This window comes from Pongo abelii, chromosome 18, assembly GCF_028885655.2.
Source record: "Pongo abelii isolate AG06213 chromosome 18, NHGRI_mPonAbe1-v2.0_pri, whole genome shotgun sequence".
Taxonomy (NCBI): domain Eukaryota; kingdom Metazoa; phylum Chordata; class Mammalia; order Primates; family Hominidae; genus Pongo; species Pongo abelii.
The window spans coordinates 26,617,544-26,634,399 of record NC_072003.2 but is presented as its reverse complement, the minus strand read 5'-3'; the positions used below and the strand labels follow the sequence as shown (position 1 = coordinate 26,634,399).

General features: G+C 48.0%; 1 protein-coding gene across 3 annotated transcripts in view; it reads left to right on the top strand.

The window, feature by feature from the left end:
• EARS2 (glutamyl-tRNA synthetase 2, mitochondrial) overlaps positions 1-16,856 on the top strand; it is a 34,503-nt gene extending 17,647 nt beyond the window's left edge. For 2 of the 3 annotated variants that reach the window (XM_024233284.3, XM_024233282.3), the window contains exons 4-9: positions 4,553-5,025; positions 7,152-7,260; positions 10,026-10,179; positions 10,291-10,421; positions 14,524-14,659; positions 15,448-16,856. In XM_024233284.3, the coding sequence (XP_024089052.1) occupies positions 4,553-5,025; positions 7,152-7,260; positions 10,026-10,179; positions 10,291-10,421; positions 14,524-14,659; positions 15,448-15,531 (1,087 nt within the window). In that variant the 3' untranslated portion in view covers positions 15,532-16,856. Of the gene's footprint in view, positions 1-4,552; positions 5,026-7,151; positions 7,261-10,025; positions 10,180-10,290; positions 10,422-14,523; positions 14,884-15,447 lie in introns of those variants that run through there. The other variant, XM_024233283.3, reaches the window with a different exon arrangement.

Below are 16,856 nucleotides of genomic sequence, written 5' to 3'. Positions count from 1 at the left end.
ACTCCTGAGCATAGGAGATCCACCCACCTCAGCCTCCCAAAGTGCTGGGATTATAGGTGTGAGCCATCGTGCTCAGCTGGCACACAGCTAGTTTTTAAATTTTTGTAGCGATGGAATTCCCCTATTTTGCCCAGGCTGGTTTGAAACTCAAGCGATCTTCCCGCCTCAGCTTCCCAAAGTGCTGGGATTATGGGCATCAGCCACCATGCCTGGCCAACAGATTATTATTTTTTTAATTATGTTCATGTCCTGTTGTGGAATCCGTGCAGCCATTTATTTATTTATTTATTTTAAGCTTTCAGGATTTGTATTAAATCCTAGTCTAGTTTAATGGTGTCTGATGTTACACACATCATCTCATGGTGAACGTGTTTAATAAGTGAAAGCAAATCAGACAGCTCATCTAAGTCGTTATTTTTTGTGGACTAAACAGTAAGGTAACAACTACCCAGAACCCTGTGGGTAATGATGGACACTTGCTCAGTTTTCATACAAGCTGTGTTGGTTATCAAAGTATATCTGCTAATATTTAATAAAGAGAGTGAAATGTCATTGGGGTGGAAAAGTCAAGCCTAGACATTTGGTTGGAAAAGAACAGATCAAGTGTGGATTTCACAAACCAAAAGTTTATAAACTCAATGTGATACAAGTCCTTTTTATTGTAAAAGCTTAGTTGAAACTAAAAGATCTGTAAAAACTATTACTTTGGGCCTTAAACAGTAGCAGCTCTTATGATCAAAAAAAGGCTACAACTCCAGCCTGGGCAACATGGTGAAACCCTTAAAGTACAAAAATTAGCTGGGCTTGGTGGTGTGTGCCCATAATCTCAGCTACTCAGGAGGCTGAGGCAGGAGAATCACCTGAACCAGGAAGATGGAGGTTGCAATGAGCTGAGATTGTGCCACTGCTCTCCAGCCTGGGAGACAGAATTTGACCCTGTCTCAAAAAAAAAAGGAGGGGGGCCATAACTGTTGAGATTGTATTACTTGATTTTATTTTACACTAGGTGGTAGGTACAAAGCAATCCTCCTTAATAAAGCTGACAGCTTCCCTTAGAACTTTTTTTTTCAGACAGGGTCTTGCTGTGTCACCCAGGCTGGAGCGATGCAATCATGACTCACCACAGCCTCGACTTCCTGGGCTCAAGCAATCCTCCTGCTTCAGCCTCCCAAGTGGGTGGAACTACACACATGTACCCACCATGCCCGGCTAATTCTTTTTTTTTTTTTAATTTCTAGTAGAGACAAGGTCTTGTTACCCAGGTTGGTTTTGAACTCCTGGGCTCAAGCAGTTCTCCTGCCTTGTCCTCCTGAAATGCTAGGATTACAGGAGTGAGCCACCACACTTGAACAGAACATATTCAGTAATGCACATTTAAAACAAGTATTCATCTTACAAGTTGTTCTGTAATCCAAACATATGACAGCTTGGAGAACAACATTTAGAAAACAAAAGCCAATGTAAAAAGACAGATTAAAACAACTAGAAGCCAGGCACGGTGGCTCACGCCTGTAATCCCAGCACTTTGGGAGGCTGAGGTAGGCGGATCACCTGAGGTCAGGAGTTCGAGACCAGCCTGGCCAACATGGTGAAACCCCATCTCTACTGAAATTAGCCGGGCATGGTGGCATGCACCTGTAATCCCAGCTACTTGGGAGCCTGGGAGGTGGAGGCTACAGTGAACCAAGATCACGCCGCTGCACTCCAGCCTGGTGATAGAGCGAGACTCCATCTCAAAAACAAAAACAAAAAAACCCAACTAGGACAGTGTGTATGGCTCAGACTTTACAGTTTTCTTACTGCATCATCAATGTATCGATGTAGAATATCTGTTCCAGCTAGGCACGGTGGCTCATGCCTATAATCCCAGCACTTTGGGAGGCCAAGGTGGGCGAATTGCTAGAGCCCAGCCTTCACAACATGGTGAGCCCCCATTTCTACTAAAAAAAATACAAAAATTAGCCAGGCATGGTGGTGCACACCTGTAGTCCCAGCTACTTGGGAGGCTGAGGTGGGAGAATCACTTTACCCTTGGGAAGGTCTAGGCTGCAGTGAGCTGTGATCACACTACTGTACTCCAGCCTGGGTGACAGAGTGAGACCTTGACTCAAAAAAAAAAAAAGAAAAGAAAAGAAATAAACCCTGTCTCTACTAAAAATACAAAAAATTAGCTGGGTATAGTCGTGCATACCTGTAGTCCCAGCTGCTCGGGAGACTGAGATGGGAGAATCACATGAGCCCAGGAAGTCAAGACTGCAGTGAGCCATGATTGTACCACTGTATTCCAGCCTGATCAATGGGAGTGAGACCTTGTCCCCTGTCTCAATAAATGAATGAATGAATGAATGAATGTTTCTTCAGCTGGCCCCATTGCTCTGGATTTAAAGAAATACCTTTTCTTCCTGGTTTTATTTAACCTTTGAGATCCATCCAATAATCTCTAATATCATCAATTAGCACTTCCCCTTTAACATCCCAAACACTAAGGTACCTCATTTTCCCTATCTGAAACGTTATCAGCTGGGTACAGTGGCCTGTAATCTAATCGCAGCACTTTGGGAGGCTGAGGAGGGTGGATAACTTGAGACTAGGAGTTCGAGACCAGCCTGGGCAACATGGTGAAACCCCATCTCCATATGAAATTTAAAAAAGAAAAGAAACATGTTATTATGTCTACTGCCGCTGCTCTGTTTGGAAGATGACAGAGCTCCCAAAGTTTTGCCAGTCTTTTGTTCCTTTACAAGTTTTTCTGGAGCAACTTACTTTTTCTTCTTTAACTTTTTGTCAAACTCACTGTCAGAATTGCTGCCAGAAGAGCTTGAAGAAACAAGTTCCTTTGATTTAGACATTGTGCTGCCCTGCTCCTGCAGCTGAACACCCTCCTGTTCACTCATGTGCAACTGACTCATTTTTAGAAATTTCTTTTTTGGCCGGGCACGGTGGTTCACGCCTGTAATCCCAGCACTATGGGAGGCCAAGGCGGGCAGATCACTAGGTCAGGAGTTCAAGACCAGCCTGACCAACGTGGTGAAACCCCGTTTCTACTAAAAATACAAAAACTAGCTGGGTGTGGTGGCAGGCACCTGTAATCCTAGCTACTCAAGAGGCTGAGGCAGGAGAATTGCTTGAACCGTGGAGGTGGAGGTTGCAGTGAGTCGAGGTCACGACACTGCACTCCAGCCTGGGTGACAGAGCGAGACTCTATCTCAAAAAATAAAAATAAAAAAAGTTTTTTTTTTGAGACAAGGTCTCACTGTGTCACCCAGGCTAGAGTGCAGTGGCGCCATCATAGTTTACTGCAGCCTCAACCTCCTGGGCTCCAGTGATTCTTCCACCTTGGCCTCCCACAGAGCTGGGACTACAGGAATGCACCACCACACCTGGCTGATTTTGTTTTGTTTTGTTTTGTTTTGTTTTGTGGAGACAGAGTCTCACTATGTTGCCCAGGCTGGTATTTTAAATTTTTAAATAAGAGACAGGATTTTGCTATGTTACCCAGGCTGGTCTTGAAATCTTGAGGTCAGGCTGTCCTCCTACCTTGACCTCCCAAAACACTGGGATTACAGACATGAGCAACTGTGTCCAGCCCTGTGCACCATTTATTGATTGATTGAACACTTAGCTGTGGCAAAGACTAACCTTACAAGCATTCCATCTGTGTCTCAGAACGCTTTTGGGTGCAGTTAGTGGAATACCCTGTTAGAAGGGACAAACGATACTTTAACTCACAGATGGATCACCTGGGGACCTAGTTAATGTACAGATTCTGACTCAGTAGGTCTGGGGTGGAGCCTAAGAGTCTGCATTTCTGGCAGATTCCCAGGAGGCTGATGCTAGGGGCCCACAGACCACACTTTGAGTAGCCAGGGCATCAATCATAGACATTTGTCTTTTGATTCTGCACAAGGCTGGAGGTGGGTGACTCCAGGATGAGACTAGCAGTGTAGAGACACCAGGGCTCTATTTTGGCTTCTCTCTGACTTCATTGCCTTCCCTCCTGCAGTTGCAAGTAGCTGCAGCAGGTCCAAGCATGCTCCCCTCACAGGACAACATCCAAAGAGGACAGAAGTGGGGTAGTGGGAAATTTTAAGAAGGGATTTTCCTCCTGTGGCTGTCTCTCCTTGTCCTTTGGAGAGAAAAACCTTTCCTGGAGCCTTAAGCCTTCCTTACCCCCCAGGCATGCTTTTCTTTGCATCCCAGTGACTAGGATGGGGTTACATTCCTGCCTGGACTGGTCACTGGCATGGGGCAATAGGATTGCAAGATTGGCTATACCAATCAGGATTCAACCCCTCGGACTAAGCATTTTGCTATTTTCTTGTTAGCAAGGAAGAAGCGTGGAATGGCTGGTAGATAGGCAGACACATTAGTGTCTACTACACCATGTTATCTCAGTTTTCCACACAACTGTATCATCATCCCTGTTCTAGACTGAGGAAGCAGCTTGCAGCAGTAACTGACTTGTTTAAGGTCACAGAGCTATGACAAAGGTAGGACTCCTGTCCATCAACCTGTCCATCAACAGTACTCATGCTGCTCTGCTCCCCATCAGGTATGACAATCGGTGCAGGAACATGAGCCAGGAACAGGTGGCCCAGAAGCTGGCCAAGGACCCCAAGCCTGCGATCCGCTTCCGCCTGGAGCAGGTGGCGCCGGCCTTCCAGGACCTGGTGTATGGCTGGAATAGGCATGAAGTGGCCAGCGTGGAGGGAGACCCAGTCATCATGAAGAGCGACGGCTTCCCCACATACCACCTGGCCTGCGTGGTAGACGACCACCACATGGGCATCAGCCACGTGCTGCGAGGCTCTGAGTGGCTCGTCTCCACTGCCAAGCACCTGCTCCTCTACCAGGCCCTGGGCTGGCAGCCACCCCACTTCGCCCACCTGCCCCTGCTCCTCAACAGAGATGGCAGCAAGCTCTCCAAGAGGCAAGGGGACATTTTCCTGGAGCACTTTGCTGCTGATGGCTTCCTGCCCGATTCCTTGTTGGACATCATCACCAACTGTGGCTCAGGTTTTGCAGGTACCCGCCTACCTGAATGGTCCTGGCAGCAGAGAGCGTGGCCAGGAGGAGCAGGGCTTTGCCTGAGACAGTCCTGCTCTTTGGTCCCAGCTTTGCCATCTACCAGCCAGGTGACCTTGGACAAGTTTATTCTTTTATTCAATAAATGTTTATTTTGCCAGACACCGCATTAAGTGCTGAGGCTACAATAGTGGGTAAGATAGACATGATCCCTGCCCTCAAGGACTTATAGTCTCTGAGCCTCAGTTGCACATCTGGAAAATGGGGATAAGTGTCTACTTCATAGGGTTAGGATTCACTGAGCTCAGGAGTGTAAGGTACCCAGCCCAGCACCTGTCACACTGTAAGCACAAAAAATGACAAACCCTATGATTCTGACAATTATTACAAGCATGTATGCTAACAGTATGACTAGAATTAATATGGATTTAGTTTCTTTTTTTTTCCTTCTTCATTTTACTGCCAGATGAATCTAGTTTATTTCAAGCTGAGCACTTATCCATGGTCCAAGACTTAGACCCAAACCTTTAAGAAGCAAGCATCAAATAGGATGACCTGAAGGATTTCTGAAAATGTGTCCAGAATAGCCTGCCTGCTGGTCTCATTTCATTTAACACAACATACTGTTAAGGGGTAGATACATATCTCCACTGTTTGTAAGAGGACTGTGAAACTCAGAGAAGCTGAGTAACTTGCCAAAGTCACACACCTAGTGAGGGATATAGCGCTTTAGGTCTACACCTGATTACGATGCCTGCTGACCGTGTGGGACTGAGCTGCTGCTCACAAGAAGAAGCTCCCAGCACCATGGTTCTTAATTTTTTTTTTTTTTTTGAGACAGAACTTCTTGTCCCCCATTCTGGAGTGCAATGGCGCGATCTCGGCTCACTGCAACCTCCGCCTCCTGGGTTCAAGCGATTGTCCTGCCTCAGCCTCCCGAGTAGCTGGGATTACAGGCACCTGCCACCACGCCCGGCTAATTTTTGTATTTTTAGTAGAGACGGGGTTTCACCATGTTGTCCAGGCTGTTCTCAAACTCCTGACCTCAGGTGATCCACCTGCCTTGGCCTCCCAAAGTACTGGGATTACAGGCCTGAGCCACTGCGCCCGGCCTGGTTCTTAACTCTTGACCGTGCTTTGGAATCAGCTAGGAAGCTTCTAAAATATGCTCAGACCCCAACCAAACCCAGTCGACTCAGAGTCTCTGGTACAGCCAGGCAGTGGGTGTACTGTTCTGCAGCTCATGTCTTGAGAGTGATGGAGATGGGTTTAGCCTGATTGTTTTCAGACCTTTTTTTCCTTAATGACAGAACCCTTTCTGAAAATGAAAGCTCATTCAGGTTCTTGATATATAAATAGCTAGAAGTTAAATCCCTTTGGGCAAAGTGGAATGGGGGGCCCAGGGCTTGCTCACTCAGCCTCCCTTATGTTTGGAAGTAGAAGGAGGGCGGGCGCAGTGGCTCATGTCTGTAATCCCAGCACTTTGGGAGGCCAATGCAGGAGGATCATTTAAGCCTGGGAGTTTGAGACCAACCTGGGCAATATAGTGAAACTCCATGTCTACAGAAAAATGTATGTATGTACGTATGTATGTATGATGTATTTATTTGATGGAGTCTCGCTCTGTTGCCCAGGCTGGAGTGCAATGGCACAATCTTAGCTCACTACAATCTCCGCCTCTCAGGTTCAAGTGATTTTCCTGCCTCCGCCTCCTGAGTAGCTGGGATTACAGGCATGCGCCACCACGCCTGGCTAATTTTTGTACTTTTAGTAGAGATGGGTTTCACCATGTTTGCCAAGGCCAGTCTCGAACTCCTGACCTCATGATCTGCCCACCTCTGCCTCCCAAAATGCTGGGATTACAGGTGTGAGCCACCATGCCTGGCTCTGCAGAAAAATTTAAAAATTAGCCAGGTGTGGTAGTACGTGCCTGTAGTCCCAGCTACTTGGAAGACAGGCTGGAGGATTGCTTGAGCCTGGGAGTTTGAGGTTACGGTGGGCTATGATTGTACCATTGCACTCCAGCCTGGGCAGCAGAGCAAGATCCTGTCTCTTAAAAAAAAGAGATAAAGTGGAAGGAGGAAGGGAGGGAGGAAACTGAGTGGCTGGGCCTCTCTTCTTTGCAGAGAACCAAATGGGCAGGACCCTGCCAGAGCTGATCGCACAGTTCAACCTGACCCAGGTCACCTGTCACTCAGCCCTGCTGGACCTGGAGAAGCTCCCAGAATTCAACAGGTGAGTGGGGAGCATGGAGATCCCCTGGTGGCAAAGGGCTTTCTTGCTTATGACAGTCCCTACAGCAGAGGGTATAATGGGCTCTGGTACCTAATTCTGTGTGACCATGGCTAAATCACCTAGCCTCTTTGAGCCTCTGTTTTCTCTTCTCTAAAATGGGATTAATAACAGTACCGATCTTATATGCTCGTTCTATGAAAGTATCTTGTATTAAGTGTTGCATGAAAGTATCTTGTATAGCCCCGGGCACATACAAAGTGCTCAGTAAATGGTATGTATATTTTTATCATTAGCATTATGTTCCTAGCCACCCCTTGCATGGACTCTGTTAACAACCAAAGCCTGGAGAGGTGTATCTTCATTTTAGACTCCCTCCCCCCCTCAACCTTACACCCAGCCAACACAGTGAGTGAGCACTGTCTCATGGCATCTACTTTATATTTCATGTATTTGATATTGCAAGTAGCTCTTCACTTGGAAACCTCCAAATATCGTTCCAACTCAGATCATTGTTAACATGTCTGAGTCAAAAGGTATTAGTGTTGGCTGGGCATGGCGGTTCACACCTTTAATTCCAGCACTTTGGGAGGCCAAGGTTGGCAGATCACCTGAGGTCAGGAGTTCGAGACCAGCCTGGCCAACATGGTGAAACCCTGTCTCTACTAAAAATACAAAAATTAGCTGGACATGGCACATGCTTATAGTCCCAGCTACTTGGGAGGCTGAGGCATGAGGATCACTTGAACCTGAGAGGCAGAGGTTGCAGTGAGACAGGATCACACCACTGCACTCCAGCCTGGGCAACAAAGTGAGACTCTGTCTTTAAAAAAAGTTATTAGTGGTTAAGACCATCAGCCAGGTGTGCACCTGGGGTGAGGGTCTTCCTGATACTTTGCCTAGAGCACTGGTTTGGGGACACAGTATCAGTGCATTTACTTGCATGAGCCCAGAGAATTAACATCAGTTGCAGATATTTTAGGGCTATTACTTTATTTACTTCTCCCATCAGACCTATGAGGTCAGTTGTATGATTTTGCCCTGTTTTATGTATGAGGAACCCAGGACGTAGAGAGGTTAAGAAACTAGCCAAAGTGGCCGGGCACGGTGGCTCACACCTGTAATCCCAGCACTTTAGGAGGCCGAGGCGGGCGGATCACAAGGTCAGGAGATCGAGACCATCCTGGCGAACACAGTGAAACCCGGTCTCTAATAAAAATACAAAAAAATTAGCCAGGCGTGGTGGCGGGCGCCTGTAGTCCCAGCTACTCAGGAGGCTGAGGGAGAAGAATGGCATGAACCCAGGAGATGGAGCTTGCAGTGAGCCGAGATCGCACCACTGCACTCCAGCCTGGGCGACAGAGCAAGACTCCGTCTCAAAAAAAAAAAAAAAAAAAAAAAAAAACTAGCCAAAGTTCACACAGTAAACAGTGGGCATCTTTTGAATGGGGCATTCAAGAGTGGATGTAGGCTGGGCGCGGTGACTCCCGCCTGTAATCACAGCATTTTGGGAGGCTGAGGCAGGTGCATCTCCTGAGTCAGAAGTCGAGATCAGCCTGGCCAACACGGTGAAACCACATTTCTACTAAAAATACAAAAAAAAAAAAAAAAGTCAGCCCGATGTGGCGGGCGCCTGCAGTCCCAGCCACTCAGGAGGCTGAGACAGGAGAATCGCTTAAACCTGGGAGGTGGAGGTTGCAGTGAGCCGAGATCACACCATTACACTCCAGCCTGGGCAACAAGAGCGAAACTCCATCTCAAAAAAAAAAAAAGCCTCTTTCTGTATATTTTAGTGGCTGGGTCTCTCCCTGTCACCCAGGCTGGAGTGCAGTGGTGACATCTCGGTTCACTGCAGCCTCAAACTCCCAGGCTGAAGTCATCCTTCCCCCTCAGCCTCCAGAGTAGCTGAGTCTATAGGTGTGTACCACCATGCCAGGCTAATTTTGTTACTTTAAATTTTTTTTGTAGAGATGGCATCTTACTATGTTGCTAGGTTGGTCTTAAACTCCTGACCTCCAGTGATCCTCCCTTCTTGGCCTCCTAAAGTTCTGGGATTAAGTGAGCCACTGCACCTGGCCAGAAGCTTTTCCAGGTCCAGCAGGACTGAGTGGCAGGTGACCTGGGAAGCGGAGGTTGCAGTGAGCAGAGGTTGCACCACTGCACTCCAGCCTGGGTGACACAGCGAGGCTCCGTCTCAAAAATAAATAAATAAAAATAAAATGTCAGCTACTATTTTGAAAACACTGAAAGCATGGCTGGGTGTGGTGGCCCACACCTGTAATCCTGGCACTTTGGGAGCCCAGCTGGGTGGATTGCTTGTTGCCTATCCTGGACAACATAGCAAGACCCTGTCTCTACAAAAAACTAAAAAATTAGCTGGGCATGGTGATGTGTGTCTGTGGGCCCAGCTACTTGGGAGGGTGAGATGGGAGGATCGCTTGAGCCTAGGAGGTCTAGGCTGTAGTGAGCTGTGATCGTGGTACTGCACTCCAGCCTGGGCAACAGAGCAAGACTCTCAAACAAAAAGAAAAACCAAACCCCTGAAAACAAAGCATGGCTCTGAGTTGCTTGGGACTTTCAGGCTGTTTGTGACCTTAGTCACATCCCTTTCTTTTTATAAACGTGAAGAGAATTCTTCTAGCTTGCGAAAGGGAGGGCTCATGGGACCTGATATGTCATTCTTCCAACTTCACCCTTTCCCTGGGGGAGAGACGGTTTGGGTGGGTTGGGGTGTTGACAGCAGGGGAGCCCCTTGATTTCTTCCTCAGACTGCACCTCCAGCGGCTGGTGAGCAATGAGAGCCAGAGGCGCCAGCTGGTGGGGAAGCTGCAGGTCCTTGTGGAGGAGGCCTTTGGGAGCCAGCTGCAAAACAGGGATGTCCTCAACCCAGTCTATGTGGAGAGGATCCTCCTGCTGAGACAGGTGTGGTGTCAGGATTCTGGGAGGCTGAGGGAGGGGTTACTGGGTGCCTCAATTCCTCCTCCCTTCCAGAGCCCTGCCCCTAGTGCATTCAATGACTGTCTCCTTCCCCAGGGTCACATTTGCCGCCTGCAGGACTTGGTGTCCCCAGTGTACTCTTACCTGTGGACTCGCCCTGCAGTGGGTCGAGCACAGCTGGACGCCATCTCGGAGAAGGTGGATGTGATTGCCAAGCGTGTGCTGGGGTGAGTACCTGCAGGCTGAGCTCAGGGTTCCACACCCTCCTTCCCTCTCTCTGTCCCATGGCTCCCTTTCCTTCAGGGGTGGGCTGCTGGGGCCCCAGCATAACCCCATGGCCAGTGAAGAAGTGACCCTTCACTGGCTTTCATTGGTAAGGAGGGCTTACCCGGAGGACCTGGGCTTTCCCTGGACATAGGCATGTGTTCACTGCTTGCACCAACCTGGCACATCCCCATGTACTCACCAGATTATGTCACCTTGCTCAGGCGGCTTCACTTTGGCCAAGTTACTGTACCTATTTGAGCTTCCTTTTCCTTCTCAGTGAGAGAGAGACGATGCTAATTCTTACTGTGACAGTAATAACTTTCAATTACAAACGCAACCAAACCTGGCTTAGGCAAGAGGGGAATAATTGCTTATGTAACCACAGATGCTAGAAGAAGGGCTGCTTGAGGCACAGCTTAATGCAGGAGTCGGTACTCCATTACCAAGATTTGCTTTCTCTCTCTGCCTTTCCCTTTCTGCCCCTACTCACCCATGCTGACCACTTTTCCTGCAGAGGCTGTGTATCAGGTAACTAGAGGGCAAGATTCTCTACCAGACAAAAGAAATGACAGTGCATGACCTTTGTGGAAGTACATTTCTCCATTATGTAGCAATCTGCAGGAAGCAGCTCAGGGCTCATCCTCTCACCTCAGCCTCTTTAGAAGCTGGGACTACAGGCACAAGCCACCATGCCCAGCTAATTTTTTTATTTTTTGTAGAGATAAGGTCTTGCCATGTTGCCAGGCTGGTCTCAAACTCCTAGGCTCAAGCGATCTTCATGCTTCAGCCTCACAGAGTGCTGGGATTACAGGCGTGAGCCATAGTGCCTGGCCAGGGCCTATTAGTTCTAATTCACCAGGATTCAGTGTCATAACTGCCTGTCTCCACCATGAGGTTGGATTTTAGATTTGCACTGGGACTCCCTCTTGAGTCAGGAAAGCTGATACACAAATGTTCAGGAGCTGCCAGATCACTAGAAATCCCTTCTGTGCCTATGCCATGGTTCTTAACTGTGGGCCAGCTCTAGCAGGTCTGGAACTGCCATTGTTCCCAGCCTGGGGCCTGTCATTGTTTCATCAGCTCCTCAGCAGCCTGCTTGCCTGCAGTGCCATTGGGGAGAGTGTCTGCTTTTTTCCCACATTATATTTTATGTCTTCAGTATTTCATCTCCTGATTTTTGTAAATAGCAGTACTCATGTGACCCAGTTAATAATTGTCTCAGTCCATGGGGTTGCTATAGCAAAATAACATAGACTGGTGGCTTCAACAACATTTATCTCTCACAGATCTAGAGGCTAGAAGTCCAGGGTCAAGGTGCCGCCGATTCAGTGTCTGGTGAGGCCTTGTTCCTGGGCCCTTCCCTTTTCCAGCCCTTCTCTGCGTCCTCACGTGGTGGAGGGATGAGGGACCTCTCTGGGGTGTCTTTTATTAAAGGCACTCATCTGTGCATAAGGGCTCTGCCCGCGTGACCTGATCACCTCCCAAAGCCCACACCTCTGAATGCTGTCCGTTGGGGGTTAAAATTTCAACATATGAAGTTAGGGGAACACAAACATTCGGAACATAGAGGTGATGCAGTAAGAATGATCACCCTTGGCTGGGCGCGGTGGCTCATGCCTGTAATCCCAGCACTTTGGGAGGCCCAAGCAGGTGGATCACAAGGTCAGCAGATCAAGACCATCCTGGCTAACACGGTGAAACCCCGTCTCTACTAAAAACACAAAAACTTAGCCGGGTGTGGTGGTGGGCGCCTGTAGTCCCAGCTACTCAGAAGGCTGAGGCAGAAGAATGGCGTGAACCCGGGAGGCGGAGCTTGCAGTGAGCTGAGATTGCGCCACTGCACTCTAGCCTGGGCGACAGAGCGAGACTCCGTCTCAAAAAAAAAAAAGAACGATCACCCTTGTCTGAAATTGAAACTCATCTGCTTCAGTGCTGACAGTTAGTAAGGAAATATGTCTGCACTGAAAGGCTGCTTCTTCAAATCACTTAGGAACCCAGTTCCCTGAGACAGTAGTGGTCCATAGTGAGTTGACTTTGGAATGCAGTTGCCTGGGTCATGTTTGAGCAGGCAGGGTCAGAATTGGCATCACAGATCATCTGCACCAGGAAGATGTCCAGCCCCAGTTTTTCTTCAGTGTTTCCACGTTGGAATCTCCAGTAGTAACTGAGGGGAGGCTGGGCACTGTGGCTTTGTGCCTGTAATCCCAGTATTCTGGAGGGTGAATGGGGAGGATCACTTGAAGCCAGGAGTTTGAGACCAGCCTGGGCAACATAGCTTGACCCCATCTCTACAAAAAGTAAAAATAAAATTAGCCAGGCGTGGTGGTGGGTGCCTGTGTCCAAGCTGCTCAGGCAGCTGAGGTGGGAGGATCGTTTGAGCCCAGGAGTTTGAGGCTGCAGTGAGCTGTGATCACACTACTGCATTCCAGCCTAGGTGACAGAGCAAGATCCTGTCTTAAAAAAAAAATAATTAATTAATTATTTTTAAAAACTGAGAGGAACTGGGAAGTTGCAGTGAAATATACTCATCCCCAGCCTATTCCCATCTCTTGACTAACTCAGAATCAGGGCCGGGGCAAATTTTTGCAAGTCCATCTCTAACTGAATGGAGAATTTCTCCTGAAACAAAAGCTTTTGGGCAGAGCATCTTGCTCAGCTGGACTGCCAGGATGTGGGAGTTGGTTGCTGGCCCATTGGAATCCTAGAGGCTTTAATTTGTGGAAGAACGGCCATAGCAAGTTGGTGGCAGGGCCATTGCTGGAGCTGGGTGGGGTCTTCTGATTTCTTCTCTTCTTGGCTACATCTCCAAAGAAGTCTCCCTCTAGCAATCTTAAAGCTATATTTCAGATAATTTCCCAGAAATTATCCATTCTATGTCAAATCTATTCCTGTTTGTTTTTTGTTGTGCCTGCAAGCAGAACTATTTCTTTTTAGATCCTTTTGTAATGTCTCAAAGCTCTTGATTGTACTTAAGTTAACTAATTTTTAAAAATTTTAAATTCAAATACAAAATGTAATACTTGGCCGGGCATGGTGGCTCATGCCTGTAATCCCGCCTATAATCCCAGCACTTTGGGAGGCCAAGGTGGGCGGATCACCTGAGGTCAGGAGTTTGAGACCAGCCTGATCATCATGGTAAAACCCTGTCTCTACTAAAAATACAAAATTAGCTGGGCGTGGTGGCACGTGCCTGTAATCCCAGCTACTCAGGAGGCTAAGGCAGGAGAATCGCTTGAACTCGGAAGGTGGAGGTTGCAGTGAGCTGAGATCGTGCCATTGCACTCCAGCCTGGGCAACAGAGCGAGACTCCATCTCAAAAAAAAAAAAGGTAATATTTCTGAGTATTTATCACGTGTTCAGGCACTTGGTGCTTTATAAGTTTTAACTCTCTACGATAGCCCTGTGCAGGACAGATACTATTATTTTTTTTTTTTTTATTTTGAGACAAAGTCTCGCTCTGTCACCCAGGCTGGAGTGCAATGGTGCGATCTCGGCCCACTGCAACCTCCTCCTCCTAGGTTCAAGCAATTCTCCTGCCTCAGCCTCCTGAGTAGCTGGTACTACAGGCACCTGCCACCATCCCTGGCTAATATTTTTGTATTTTTAGTAGAGGTGGGGTTTTACCGTGTTGGCCAGGTTGGTCTTGAACTCCTGACCTCAAGTGATCTGCCTGCCTCGGCCTCCCAAAGTGCTGGGATTACAGGCGTGAGCCACTGTGCCAGCCTCAGATACTGTTATTCTCCCCACTTTACAGATGAGAAAACTGAGGCATAAAGATTGCATTACACAGAGGTAGCAATGAGTAAAGCCTCTGATGGCACCTCTTACCTCCCTGCATTGTGACCACTGGCTTCTCTGTGTGTGGTCCCTTGGTGGTTTTTCCTTCCTGACCTGGATAAGGGAGAAGAAAGTGGTCGATATCTTCCTCACCTCCCTCAAAACAGGCTTGAACATTGGTTGTGCTGCTCGTACTGTAGCTGATCAATAACCTTCTGAAGCCCTTCCTCCCACCCACTTGCCATTGGCCCATGCAGGCCCTGTAAACTGGCCCTCTTCTTCTAGGCTTCTAGAAAGATCTGGTATGAGCTTAACTCAGGATATGCTGAATGGAGAACTGAAGAAGCTATCAGAAGGTCTGGAAGGCACCAAGTACAGTAATGTGATGAAACTCCTTCGGGTGGCCCTCAGTGGACAGCAGGTGAGGCAGGGACACGGGTTGGATTGTTCCCTGGAGCCCGTCATTGATCTTTTGAACTTACATTTCCTGGCAGGCACTGAGCTCAATATTGAGTATACAAAGGTGAATGAAACATGATCACTCCCCTCATTCAGTCAATCAACAGACACTATTGAGTACCTACTATGTGTAAGCATTGTGTTAGGTACAGTGAATACAGTATAGAATGAAACACACATACATAATCTCTGCCTCCATGGGGTTTGCAGTTTATTGGGGATAACAGACCTAGCAACAGCTTACTTAATATGGGAAAAACAGGCCAGGCACGGTGGCTCACACCTGTATTCCCAGCACTTTGGGAGGTCTAGGCAGGTGGATCACCTGAGGTCAGGAGTTTGAGACCAGCCTGGGCAACATGGTGAAACCTTGTCTCTACTAAAAATACAAAAATTAGCTGGGTGTGGTGTTGGGCCTGTAATCCCAGCTACTTGGGAGGGTGAGGCACGAGAATTGCCTGAACCTGGGAGGCAGAGGTTGCAGTGGGCCAAGATCGCACCATTGTATTCCAGCCTGGGCGATAGAGTGAGGCTCTATCTCAAAAAAAAAAAAAAAAAGGGCGGTGGTTGCGGGAGAAACAGGCTCTTAGGACCCATTCTTGTCCAGGGAAATAACACAAGCACTGATCCTCAGAACACAGGAAGCAGTGTAGTAGCTGGCCTGGGAATAATTTCTGCAGACTGAGGTTGAGCTTCAGTTCTTTAGGCAGTTTAAGGTAGTAAGGCAATATTTGCTCTTTTTGTTCTTAGCAAGGACCTCCTGTAGCTGAGATGATGTTGGCCTTGGGACCAAAGGAAGTGCGAGAACGTATCCAGAAGGTGGTTTCCAGCTAGGGAGAGCATGTGTCGGGCAGTGGAGATCGCCCTAAGAACCTGTGAGCTTAGAAACAGCTTTCAGAGAACAGAAGGAGGCCTGGGGCCCGTCGGGAAGTTTGCCGAAGGAACCAAGAGTGGAAACAATCTCTGACTGCACACGAGTGCATTTGTGATCTACCACAGGCCCGTTCTTGTCAGTTGGCTGGGGAAGCCCAACCCATCTAACCTCCTGAACTCTGGAAAGGCATTCTCCGGGTCTGGTTTCTCACACATTACACAGCAGAGGTTTGGAGTTAGTTCACAGAAAAGCTAACATCCCAGAACAGTGCAGAAGGCTTGGGTTTCAGTTTGCTAGGGCCCCCATAACAAAATGCCACAGAACCAGGTGGTTTAAACAACAGAGATTTATTTTCTCACATTTGGAGGCTAGAAGTTCAAGATCAAGGTGTCAGCAGGCCTGGTTTTTCCTAGAGGCCTCTTTTCTTGGCTTGCAGACAGCTATCTTCTCACTGTGTCCTTGTGCGGTCTTCCCTCCATGCACACACATCTCTGGTTTCATTATGTGCCCAACGTTCCTCTTCTAAGAACACCAGTCGGACTGGATTTTAACTTTAATCAGCCTCATTTAACTTAATCACCTCTTTAAATGCTCAGTCTCCAAGTACAGTCTCATTCTGAGGTGCTGGGGGTTTCTCAACGTAAGAATTTAGGGGGACACAATTCAGCCCATAGCAGCTGGGCAGCAGCACTCACGGGTCCCAGTTCTCAGGCCCCAAGGACTCAGAGCAGCAAAGGATATGTGACACAAGCAGGGCTGAACTGGACACCAGACTTTCTTTGGGGTTGTAAAAGGAGAAGTGTGACTCCACTGCCAAGGGTGAGCACTCTTGTCTTATGCTACCCTTTATTCTTGAACCTTGGGGCAGCCTGTGTCTCCCTTCCCTAAACGTCATCTGTTCCATTTTTCCAGTCTTCCAGACCTGGTCCTTGGACTGGAGACCCTGCCTATTTTGTGGCTTTCTCTTCAAATCCACCTCTTCCTTCCTCCATGACTTATAAGTCATCATCTCTGCTGGTTTCTGAAATGAGATATGCTTCTTGGGGTCTTCAGTGAAGAGGAATAGCAAGTGAAAGGAGGATGGTGGCAGGGTACATGAAACCCTACCAGGCTTCTAGGCTTCCCTTGCATGGCAGCCAGCCTCTAAGTTGGCCCCCAACCATCCCTGCCTTCTTCTATTCACACCCTTGTGTGGTTCCTTCCCACATTGAATAGGCCTGACTTGTGTAACCACTACGCTATTGAAGAAATGAGAGTTTGACTTCTGAGGGTAAGTCATAAAATA